The sequence below is a fragment of the Herpailurus yagouaroundi genome, unplaced genomic scaffold (genome assembly GCF_014898765.1).
Source record: "Herpailurus yagouaroundi ecotype Mexico unplaced genomic scaffold, PumYag 205, whole genome shotgun sequence".
NCBI classification, from domain to species: Eukaryota; Metazoa; Chordata; class Mammalia; order Carnivora; family Felidae; genus Herpailurus; species Herpailurus yagouaroundi.
Genome location: NW_024412436.1, coordinates 12,349,440 through 12,362,339, shown reverse-complemented (window position 1 = coordinate 12,362,339; position 12,900 = coordinate 12,349,440). Strand labels below are relative to the sequence as shown.

The window sequence follows — 12,900 nt, the reverse complement described above, 5'->3', positions numbered from 1 at the left end:
GTTATTTCTTTTATAATTGTTCTCCCTTCTAGAACTCCTCTTAATTGGATTTTGGAGCTCTTGTGCTAATGTTCTAATTGTATAATGTTTTACTTCTTGCTTTCCACTTCTTGGTCTTTTTTCCCCCCTTTATTCTAGAAGATTCCCTCAACTCTATCTTACAACCCTTCCACTACATTGTCACTTTGGCTATCTTTCCTCAAGTTTAATGTGCAAACATTCTTACTCTCTTTTTCCTTTTTAATAGCATCCTGTTTTTTCATAGATAGAATTCTTTCTCTGATGCTAGGAATTATAGGACTTTTTAAAATATATTTTTTAATGTTTATTTATTTTTGAGAAAGAGGGAGACACAGTGTGAGCAGGGGAGGGGTGGAGAGAGAGGGAGACACAGAATCCAAAGCAGACTCCAGGTTCTGAGTTGTCAGCACAGAGGCCAACATAGGACTCAAATTCACGAACCATGAGATCATGACCTGAGCCAAAGTTGGACACTTAACCGACTGAACCACCCAGGTGTCCCTATAGGACTTTTAAAAGTGTTTTCTTCTACTCCATGCATTGTCTGCTTTCTTGGAGTTCCTTTTTTCTACAGTTTGTTTGCTTTCTCATATTGGAGGCTTTCCTGGTCTGCTAATCCTAGGCCATTTGTTTAAAACATGTGACACTCAAGTTAGTTGGAAGCTCTGGGGACAGGAGACATGACTGGCAAGACCCACGATGGGGTAATGAAATGCACAAGCCAGCCTTCCCCTTGGTAGAGGGGTGGTGGCAAATGTCAGTATCGTGGGGCCTTTTCTTTATGCTAGAGCCATTCAGAGCCCTCCAGTCTCCTGCTTAAGGGGTGCTGGCTTGTCCAGCAATATTCCAAAAGCACAGTAGGGTAAAAACCACCTTTTTCTGTACATATGTTCAGAGTGAGGGCGAACAATAAAGAATAACCTTTTTCTGGCACACCTGGGTGGCTCAGTCAGTTAAGCATCCGACTTTGGCTCAAGTCATGGTCTCACAGTTCATGGGTTCAAACCCCACATCAGGCTCTGTGCTGCTTCAGATTCTGTGTCTCCCTCTCTCTCTGCCCCTCCCCTACTTGTGCTCTCTCTCACAAAGAAAAACATTAAAATTTTTTTTAAATAATCTTTTTCTGTTTCCAATTGAGATTGAAAGACACACACTCACACACACACACAGAGGTGTTTATCTGTTTTTCATTTATATTAATAACTTCCTCCAGATCATTAAAATTATGCAAGAATCTCTTACGACATGTGAGAGATAATGGTATATGTAAATATGGTATATTTAATAATAGCCTTTCCCTTTGTGGGAAATTTTTGTTGTTCCTACATTACTTTTTTTTTTTTTTCCCGAAGATGACTTTCCAAAGAATATTTACTTTATGTTCTTTTCTGTACAGGTTACATTCAGTATGCTGGAAATTTACAATGAGCAGGTAACGGCGATTCTGTTCTCTGACACACAAATCTGGGTGACTCTGCAGCTTAATCAATATTAATACTATCAATATCAATATCCCCCGCACTACAGATACAGTCAGAACTCTGTAGCCTGGCATTGGCTAGCCAGCTTTGACCCACCTCTCCGGCTCTACGTCTTGTCCTGTTATCTCCACACACCCTATGCTTCAGCCGCATAGACTTCTCCTTCCTTTCCAGAACACGTCATTCCATCCTGCATTTCCCGTTCTCTCCCTGGAACGGCCCCCTGCTTTCGCCACCCTTGAAGAAAGCACTGCCCTTGGAGGTACAGCTCCGGGCTCAGGGCTCCCACACATCCTGCAGCAGTTGACCTCAGTCAGCAAGTGGGGTAGAGGAGGTGGCGGCAAATTTATTTTCAAAGGGCCAGTCTCTGCTGCAACTACTCACTTCTGCCCTCGTAGAGCAAACGGTATATGCATGAACAGGCACAGCTGTGTACCCATAAAATTTGATTCCTGGACACTGAAACTTAAATTTCACATAAATCTTGATGTGGGGCCATGAGCCAACTGTCAAGAAAGAATTGTTGAGATATTTTCGGTGCAAAAAGGTGCTTTTATTATAGCATGGGGACAGTACCCATGGGCAGAAGGGGCTGCATTGGGATCATGAGGAGTGACTGATGATATATTTTTTAGTTAGTGGGAGTTAGCGATAGCAGAGGTCTCTAAGGAATTTGTGCACGTTAGAAGCCCCCTGGGGGGGGCAACCTATTGTTAAGATAAGGCTGCTTTTAGTCTTTGATGAAATATCAACATTAAGGCAGCCGTGAATTCCTTGAGGAAGGTCATGCTCTGCACATCTCAGGGATTTATCAGTGGGTTGCGGGGTGTAAGGAGACTTAATTTTAGCTACATTTCTCTTGCCTTTGTTCTTCTCATCAATTTTAACATACCACAAAATACCTTTTGATTTTTTTTTCAATCATTTAAAAATGTGGAAAACGGTCTTATGTCAAGGATCATACAAAAACACGTGGTAGGCTGAATTTAGCCCCCAGGCCATGGTTCGCCTGTCCCTAAAGGAAGGGCATGGTCTCAGACCCCAGCTCTCTCATGGACTAGCCACGTGACTTTGGAAAATCACTTTAACTCAGAACTCAGTCTTCTCACTTATAAAGTAGAGAATTTCTAATAAGACAATACCCATTGAGATGTACTGTGGTCTCACTGCCCTTTCCCCATGAATTGGTCATATTATACTGTGAACTTTAATTAAATATTTGTAACTCCCAAACAGACCATTTCTTTGTGAACACCCTTCTACAGGAAATACCGTCTCAATAGCCAATACACTTTTAGGCTTAAAAGGGGTGCTCCTGAATATTTACAGATGGTCCCCTCTGGTAACCATCAGTTTATGCTCTGTAGTTAAGAGTCTGTTTCTTGGTTTATCTCTCTTTTTTTTTCCCCTTGGCTCATTTGTTTTGTCTCTTAAGTTCCACCTATTAGTGAAATCATAAGGTGTTTGTACTTCTCTGAATGACTTATTGCACTTAGCAGAATACACTCTAGCTCTATCCATGGTGTCACAAATGGCAAGGTTTCCATTCTTTTTTTATGGCTGAGTAATATTCCAGTGTGTGTGTGTGTGTGTGTGTGTGTGTGTGTGTGTGTGTGTATACATCTTTTTTATCTTTTTATCGGTCAATGGACACTTAGGCTGCTTCCATAATTTGGCTATTGCAGATAATGCTGCTATAAATATTGGGGTGCATGTATCCCTTTGAATTAGTATTTTTGGATTTTTTTTTAAGTAGGCTTCATGCTCAGCATGGAGCCCAGTGTGGGGCTCAAACTCACGACTGTGAGATCATGATCTGAGCTGAGATCAAGAGTCAGATGCTTAACCGACTGAGCCACCCAGGCAGGCCAGTATTTTTGTATTCGTTGGGTAAATACTTAGTAGTGCAATTACTGGGTCATAGGGTAGTTATGTTTTTAACTTTTTGAGGAACCTCCAGACTTTTCCACAGTGGCTGCACCACTTTGCATTCCCATCAATAGTGCAAGAGGGTTTCCTTTTCTCCACATCCTTGCCAACACCTGTCGTTCCTTGTGTTGTTAATTTTAGCCATCCTGACAGGCGTGAGGTGGCATCTCATCGCGGTTTTGCTTTGCATTTCCCCGACGATGAATGATGTTGAGCATCTTTTCAAGTGTCTGTTGGCCATCTCTACGTCTTCTTTGGAGAAATGTCTGTTCATGTCTTCAGTCCTTTTTAAAATTGGATTATTTGGTTTTTGGGTGTTGAGTTTGATAAGGTCTTTATAGATTTTGGATACTATCGTTTTGATGTGTCATTTGCAAATATTTTTTCCCATTCCATGGGTTGCTTTTTAATTTTGTTTATTGTTTCCTTTGCTGTTTGTTTCTCTTGCCTCAGGAGACATATTTAGAAAGAAGTTGCTAGGGCTGATGCCAAAGAGGTTATTGCCTGTGTTCTCCTGTAGGATTTTGATGGTTTCCTGTCTCACATTTAGGTCTTTACCCATTTTGAATCTATTTCTGTACGTGGTGTAAGAAAGTGGTCCAGTGTCATTCTTTTGCATGTTGCTGTCCAGTTTTCCCAACACGATTTGTTGAAGAGACTGTCTTTTTCCCATGGGATATCTTTTCTGCTTTGCCAAAGATTGACTGACCATATAGTTGTGGATTCCAAATGGGTTCTCATGTCAAGGTCACTGGTTAAGTTTCTATTTCTTTCAAGTTGCTAAGACTTGGAAGATAGTATGGCTCCTTTACCTTACACCAATAACTTTAGGAAGACAATTTAATTTCTTTTATTACCAACTTCTGGTGGGCATCTCATTGTGGTCTCCCTACTGACATCTGTTTATGATGATACGCTGTCTAGAATTCTGTCTTCTTGTCTCTAAAATGAGAACACTGGACATCTTAGGAACATTTCCGTTTCTCATATTCCATGAGTCTTCCTCTAGGTACTTAAAGTGAAGCTTATTAGGTACCTGTGATGTTTCAGACATCATACCAGACTCTGAGGACGAGTGAGTCCCAGGACTTAACTCCCACCACGGAGGAGTCTGGTGGGAGCTTAAAACACCTCTCCAGACAGTGATGCCTTACATGTGTGGCATGAAAAGTAAAGCGCAAGGCGCAGAGAGGACGGAATGTGTGACTGCCTGGCATGTTTGGCAACATCGGTCAACGCTGGACTCAGACTGGGCCTCGAGAGATGTGTATGAGCTTGGGGAGGCTGCGGGAAGACTCGGGGCACAGATAGGGGCACTTTGGGCCAGAATTAGTTTTCACCAGTCGAAAAATACCGGAAAGCGCATGGCACTGAAGGGAGCAGTGAGTAAGTACTCTGGGTAGCCGGAGTTGGATGCACGGTGGGGACGTCAGGAGATGAAGCCAAAGATAGGCCCTGCCTGAGAGCGAGGGGCCTTTGTCCTGCAGGCAGTGGAGAATCAGTGGAGGATCTTACAGGGAAATCAGAAAATCGGACTGGGATTCTGGGAGCGTTCTCTAGCAGCAGAGGGAAGTTGGATTTGAAGGCGTGCCAAATAGAGGCAGCGTTAGGGGAGTCCCGGGAAAGCCCAGGTGAGTGAAGAAGGTCTTATGAGAGTCACCCAATTCTGATCTCGAGACATTCCCTGGAGGGCGCTGGCACCAGGATCTGTCCCTCTCTCTGGCACCTTACGTCCACTGTCTTAGTTTGGCTCGCCCGAGGTTCCATCTGCGATCTTGTCTTGGTTCTAGGACGCAGAGCTGTGGAGCAACAGACCTGGGGGAGATCTCAGAGATCGTTTAATCCGCCCCCTCCTATTATGAACCCTAGGAAAATAAGAGATTTTCCAAAGCACTCCCAGGCTGGAAGCAAAACAAGGACTGAGAACCCAGGTCTTCAGGCTCCCAGCCCAGACGTCTCGGTACCATAAGCCACCAAACCACCCCTCTGGGGGCCTCTGCCTCTACCAGACTCCCACAGCAGGACCTACTTGGCCTTGTCCGAAGTGGCTCTTCTTGGGTGAGAGGCAACACGGGCTTGCACCCGAGGCCGTGGTCTAGGTGTGACAGCTCACGAATCTCCGACAAGAAGATTCAAAGAATCACCCTCATTCTCTTGTTAGACTTGACTGGCGCAAATACCTTCGGGATTGAATCAGTTTCCCTTGGGAGTAGGGTTCGGGATGGTAGCATTTGGGGGACGATGATTCCCCTCCCCCCCAGGTGCATCAGGCCTTCTGCTGACCTTGGGTACTCAGCACGCTATTCTCTGCTATTTATTTTTATTTTTAGTTGTCACTGTTTTCAGTAAAATGTCACCACTTTGTAACAGAGACTCTGTGGTAATTCAGACCGGGGCCAGGATGGTGTATTTCTATGTTATCCCCAAAGGAGTTGCTTATCCAATAAAATGGTTAACAAGGCTCCTGGGAGAACGTTCATGGCAATAAGAGAATAAGGGTTTCAAGCATAAATGTTTGTTGTTGTTTTTTTTAATTTTTTTTTAACGTTTATTTATTTTTGAGACAGAGAGAGACAGAGCATGAACGGGGGAGGGTCATAGAGAGAGGGAGACACAGAATCTGAAACAGGCTCCAGGCTCCGAGCGGTCAGCACAGAGCCCGACGCGGGGCTCGAACTCACGGACCGCGAGATCATGACCTGAGCCGAAGTCGGCCGCTTAACCGACTGAGCCACCCAGGCGCCCCTCAAGCATAAACGTTTTAGAAGCACCTGTTGAAAGCCAGACGCCCGTGCACACCCACTCCAATATTTCATCATGCTGTAGAAGTGGTTCCAGACGCTTCTAATGCACAACATACAGTGTGTTAAACATTATTCGTTAGCCTCGCTCTGATTACACCGTCCTGTGAAAAAGCATTCACGGAGTGCCTCTCCTATGTCAGGAACTATGTCAGGATCTACTGATCCCACAGGAAGGGAGTTCACAGGCCGGATGGGCTGCCTGAGGTACTAGAAAATACTAGAACTGAGTTTCAGAAAACTAGGCTTATGCCAGCAGTTACAACAGATTTCCCTCGTGTTGGCTGTTCCCCTATTGCTTACTCACCTTAATTATGAGAGTGTCCAGTACCTACCGAAATTTAGCATCTATTCGTTCAATAAATATTTATTTATTTTTAATGTTTATTTATTTTTGAGAGAGAGAGAGAGAGGGAGCGCGCACGCACGAGCAGGAGAGGGGCAGAGAGAGAGGGAGACACAGACTCCAAAGTGGGCTCCGGGCTCCGAGCTGTCCGCCCAGAGCCCCCCACACGGGGCTCGAACTCACGAACCATGAGATCATGTCCTGAGCCGAAGTCGGACGCTTCACCAACGGAGCCACCCAGGGGCCCCAATAAGTTTTTTTTAATTTGATATATCCTAGGCAGAGGCGTAAGAGCGATGTAAATGGAAACCCCTGGCTTCCTGAAGTTTATACTCTTTTTTTCCACAGATACGAGACCTGCTGTCTAGAACCAAGCAACCCGGAGGACTAAAAGTAAGGGAGGATCAACACCTGGGCTTTTATGTGGACGGCCTGAAGTCAGTGCCCTGTGAGAACTACGCGCAGATTGAAAGGCTGATGGAGCGAGGGACAAAAATAAGGACCACGGCCTCGACCAACATGAACGCCAGCAGCAGCCGGTCTCATATGGTTATCACCATTCAGTTCAGGCAGGTGAGATGTGCGGGAAGGCAGCCGTCCCGGTTCCCCACCAGGCTTGGGGTCTGTGGGGAGGGTACCCCGAGGGCACGAGGAGCTGGTGGGTGTTCCGGAATCCTTTCAGATTTGACCTGTGGATTACGGTGGCTGCTTCCAACCAGGGGCTCCGGGGTCAGGAGCAGGAGGAAGGGAGGCACCTTGCCTCTCTCCACCCTGGCTCCCCAGTACGATGATGACCAGCTTTCAGATCCCTGAGCCTAGAGGACACCAGACACTCAACTACCTTTCCGATTCATGCAAGTTGCAAGACAAAGTCTTCGAAACTAGCTCACCCATGTAACTCTCCACTAACTGGCATCTCTGATAAAACCGAGCACATTTTTCCCCTCCGTACTCCTCGGTAGATATCAGAGAGTGAACTCTAGATCGTCACCAGCCAGATTCAGAAACAGTTATTTACAAAGCCTGGGCAATCGGTGCAGGGAGCTGGGATTTCACCATCTCTGTTCCCTACGCCACAGCCCGAGTCACAGACAGAATGGGAATAAATGAAGGTTGCCCTGCTCTGATCAGGAATAGTGGGACAACACTGGACTATTACCTGACCCTTTGTTTACCGGCTTTGAAACTTCGGGAAATAACTTCCTTGCCCTCAGTCTCCGTTTCCTATTCTGTAAAATGCGATCCTGAAGGAATGCTGGGAAGCTTAAATAAGAGCCTGCATCTTAAAGAAGTTTGAGGGCAGACTGTGAAGATGGCGGAGAGGGACCTGAGCTCGTTTCCTCCTCCTCACACACAGAGGCAATGACTACGCATGGTCCAGCTCACTCTGGAAATGACTCGAAGACTAGCAGAACAGCTCTTCCACAGCTAAAGACACGGAGAGATAACCCCCATTGAGAAGGGTAGGAGGGGTGGAGACCTAGCTGGAAAGCAAAGCCCAAGCATAATGACGCCCAAGCGAGAAGGATATCCCAGGCGCCAAGATTTTCCCTCACGAGCAAGGGTATCAGGGCACCCCCTGCCCTGGAGACCTGCATCGGAAAGACAAGCCTTGTAATACCTGGCTCTGAAAATCAGTGGACTTAACTCTGGGAGAGGCAAAGCGCCATAAGAATCCAAGAGTCTGGGCCACCTGGGTGGCTCAGTCGATTAAGCACCTGACTCTTGGTTTGGCTCAGGTCAGGATCTCACCGTTCGTGGGATCGAGCCCAGCATTGGGCTCTGCGCTGACAGCTCAGAGCCTACTTGGGAGTCTCGCTCCCTCACTCTCTCTCTCTGACCCCCTCCCACTCACTCTCTCTCTCTCAAAATAAATAAAAATATATCAATTAAAGAATCCGAGAGTCCACTCTTAAAGGGCCAGCACAGAAGCAGTGATTTTAAGGCATGTGTCAGAGGATCAGAGATCTGTAGGAGCTTTCTCAGGGAATGAGAGTGCTGAAGGTACTGTTTTCCTTGACCTCCTTCAGCCTGGCTGGTCAGTCCTTGTGGGAGTCAGTTCTGATGCTCTCCATCCACCACCTTAGCCCTGCCTGTCCTGACCCTGTGTTCCACCCACCCATCCATCCAAAAAGACTCCTGCCCCAGAGGAGGGGAGCCAGCCTTGACCACCGGCACACCCACAGCTGCCATGGCCAGTCACACAGGAGGGAGCACGCAGCTCCACACTGGGCTCCACACTGTCAGTGCAGAACCTGCCTGGGATTCCCTCTCACTCCTCCCTCTGCCCCTCCCTCGTTCGTGTGTGTGCACGCCCTCTCTCAAAATGAATAAACTTTTTTTTTTTAAGAAAATTATGCAAGGAAAAAATGTCACTGGTAAAACCAGACATAAAGGTGATAAATCAATCACTACTAAAGCTAGTATGAAGGTTACAAGGCAAAGGTAGTAAAATTAATTATATATACAGAAGTCAGTTAAAGGATACATAAAATTTTTAAATATAAAGTATGACACCATATACATAAAATGTGGAGGGGAAGGAAAAATGTAGAGCGTTTAGAATGTGTTTCAACTTAAGCAATCATCAATGTAAAATAGACTATTATTTACACTGAATTTACATGTGAACCTCATGGTGACCACAAACCCAAAACCCGTAAGATACACAAAAAATAAAGAGAAAGGATTCCAAGCACAACAATAAAGAAAGTTATTAAATCACAAAGGAAAAGAGCAATAAATTTTGTTTACTAATAACAAGAACTATATACTTATCAATAATTACTTTAAGTGTAAATGGACTACCAGCATTTTTCACACAGCTAGAACAAACAATCCTGAAATTTCTATGCAACTGCTAAAGACCCTGAATAGCTGAAGCAATCCTGAAAAAGAAACAAAAAGCTGGAGGAATCACAATTCCAGACTTCAAGCTGTATTACAAAACTGTAGTTATCAAGACAGTATGGTACTTGCACAGGAACAGACACACAGATCAATGGAACAGAATAGAAAACCCAGAAATGGACCCACAACTATATGGTCAACTAATCTTTGACAAAGTAGGAAAGAATATCCAATGGAAAAAAGATGGTCTCTTTGACAAATGGTGTTGGGAAAACTGGACACCAGCATGCAGAAGAATGAAACTGGACCACTTTCTTACACCACACACAAAAATAAATTCAAAATGGACAAAGACCTAAATGTGAGACAGGAAATCACCAAAATCCTAGAGGAGAACATAGGTAGCAACCTCTTTGACCTTGGCCGGAACAACTTCTTACTAGACACATCGCCGAAGCAAAAAGGAACTATTGGGACTTCATCAAGATAAAAAGCTTCTGCACAGCAAAGGAAACAATCAACAAAACTAAAAGGCAGCCAATGGAATGGGAGAAGATATTTGCAAATGACATATCTGATAAGGGGTTAGTATTCAAAATCTATAAAGAACTCATCAAACTCAATACCCAAAAAAACAAATAATCTGGTCAAGAAATGGGCAGAAGATATAAATAGACATTTCTCCGAAGAAGACACCAGATGGCTAATGGACACATAAGATGCTCAACATCACTCATCATCAGGGAAATACAAATCCAAACTATGATGAGATATTACCTCACACCAGTCGGAATGGCTAATATTAACAACACATGAAACAAGAGATGTTGATGAGGATGTGAGAAAGGAGAACCCTTTTGCACTGTTGGTGGTAATGAACAGGTGCAGCTGCTCTGGAAAACAGTATGGAGGTTCCCCCAAAAGTTAAAGATAGAACTACCCTATGATCCAGCAATCGCACTACTAAGTATTTACCAAAAGGATAAAAAAAAAAAGATTCGGAGGGGTGCATGCGCCCTGATGTCTAAAGCAGCACTATCAACAATAGCCAAAGTATGGAAAGAGCCCAAATGTCTATCAACTGATGAATGGATAAGGAAGATGTGGTATGTACACACACACACACACACACACACACACACACACACACAATGCAATACTACCCAGCCATCACAAAGAATAAAACCTTCCCATTTGTGACAACGTGGATGGAGCTAGAGTGTATTATGTTAAACGAAATAAGTCAGTCAGAGAAAAGACAAATACCATATGATTTCACTCATATGTGGAATTTAAGAAACAAAATAGATGAACATACGGTAAGGGGGGACAAAGAAAAGGAAGCAAGCCATAAGAGACCCTTAACGGCAAAGAACAAACTGAGGATTGCTGAAGGGAGGTGGTGGGGGATGGGCTAGGTGGGTGATGGGTATTAATGAGGGCACTTGTTGGGATGAGCACTGGATGTTGTATGTAAGTGATGAATCACTGAGTTCTACTCCTGAAACCAATAATACCCTGTATGTTAACTGATTAGAACTTACTTACTTACTTACTTATTTATTTATTTATTTATTTATTTATTTTAAGACAGAGTGAGAGTGCCTGAACAGGGGAGGGACAGAGAGAGAGGGAGAGAGAGAATCCCAAGGAGGCTCTGCGCTGTCAGTATGGAGCCCTATGTGGGGCCCAAATTCACTAACTGGGAGATCATGACCTGAGCCCAAACCAAGAGTCAGATGCTCAACTGACTGAGCCACCCAAGTGCCCCTAACTAGAATTTAAACCAAAACTTGGAAAAAATGAACGTAAATGGACTACATGTTCCAATCAAAAGAACATAAAGTGACTGAATGGAATAAACAAACAAACAAACAAGACCCAACTATATGCTGCCTCAGGGATTCACTTCAGACCTAAGGATACATACAGACTGAGAGTGAAAAGATGGCAAAAGATATTCCACGCATGTGGAAGCAAAAAACAAATGCTAGGGTAGACAAAATTGACTTTAAAACAAAGACTGTAACAAGAGACATCATTACATAATGATAAGGGGATCACTCTAACAAGAGGCTATAACAGTTGTAAATCTGTCTGCACCCAACATAGGAGCACCTAAATATATAAAGACAATATTAACAGACATAAAGGGAGAAATTGACAGTAATACAACAATAGGAGGGGACTTCAACACCCCACTTAAGTCAGTGGACAGATTGTCCAGACAGAAAGTCAACAAGGAAAACAGTGGCTTTGAATGACACATGAGACCAGATGGATCGCCCAGATACATATACCATCCAAGAACAGCAGAATACAAATTCTTTTCAAGTGTACATGAAACATTCTCCAGGGTAGATTTCATGTTAGGCCACAAAATACACCTCAAGAAACTTAAGGAGTTTGAAATCACATCAGGCTCTGCACTGGGATTGGAGCCTGCGGGGGATTCTCTCTCTCCCTCTGGCCCTCCCTGACTTGCACACATTCTCTCTCTACAAAGACTACTGCAAAAGATTACACACCAACAAATTGGACAAATGGATAGAAGAAATGGATAAATTCCTAGAAATGTACAAGTCCAAGTCTGAATTGGGAAGAAATAGAAAATCTGACCAGACCAATAACCAGGAAAAACACTGAATTGGCATTCAAAGAGCTCCCAGCAAACAAAATCACAGGACCACACGGCTTCACAGATGAAGTCTACCAAACATTTAAAGAAGCGTTAATACCTATTCTTTTCAAACTATTCCAAAAAATAGGAGAGGAAAGAAACGTTCCAACTTTTTCACAGTAGGAGGCCAGCATCATCTTGATGCAAATTTAAAAATGTTAAAGATTGATATCCTTGATGAACATACATGCAAAAATCTTCTACAAACCAAATTCAACAATACACGAAAAGTATCATTCCCACAATCAAGTAGAATTTATTTCAGGGACGCAAGGGTAGCTCAAGATTTGCAAATCAATCAACGTAATGTACCACATTAACAAATGAAGGACAAAAATCATATGATTAACAGATGCAGAAAAGAACATTTGACAAAACTTAACATGTGTTCATCACGCAAACTCTCAATAAGGTGGATTTAAGAGGAACATAAGTCAATGTACATAATAAAGTCCACATGTGAAAAACCCACAGCGGGCATTATACTCAGTGGTAAAAAACTAAAGGGGTTTCCTCAAAGATGAGGAACAAGACAGGATGTGCTCACTTTTATTCAACATGTGGAAGTCCTAAAAAAAAAAAAAAAATTAAAAAAAAAATTAAAAAAAAAAATTAGAAAAATAGGGGAGCCTGGGTGGCTCAGTCGGTTAAGCGGCCGACTTCGGCTCAGGTCATGATCTCACGGTCCGTGAGTTCGGGCCCCGCGTCGGGCTCTGTGCTGACAGCTCAGAGCCTGGAGCCTGTTTCGGATTCTGTGTCTCCCTCTCTCTCCGACCCTCCCCTGTTCATGCT

At 43.9% G+C, this 12,900-nt stretch overlaps 1 protein-coding gene across 1 annotated transcript in view; it reads left to right on the top strand.

The window, feature by feature from the left end:
- LOC121015138 (kinesin-like protein KIF28P) overlaps positions 1-12,900 on the top strand; it is a 78,660-nt gene that overhangs the window by 18,991 nt on the left and 46,769 nt on the right. The window contains exons 4-5 of the mRNA XM_040451886.1: positions 1,418-1,453; positions 6,927-7,151. Of these exons, the coding sequence (XP_040307820.1) occupies positions 1,418-1,453; positions 6,927-7,151 (261 nt within the window). The remainder of the gene's footprint in view (positions 1-1,417; positions 1,454-6,926; positions 7,152-12,900) is intronic.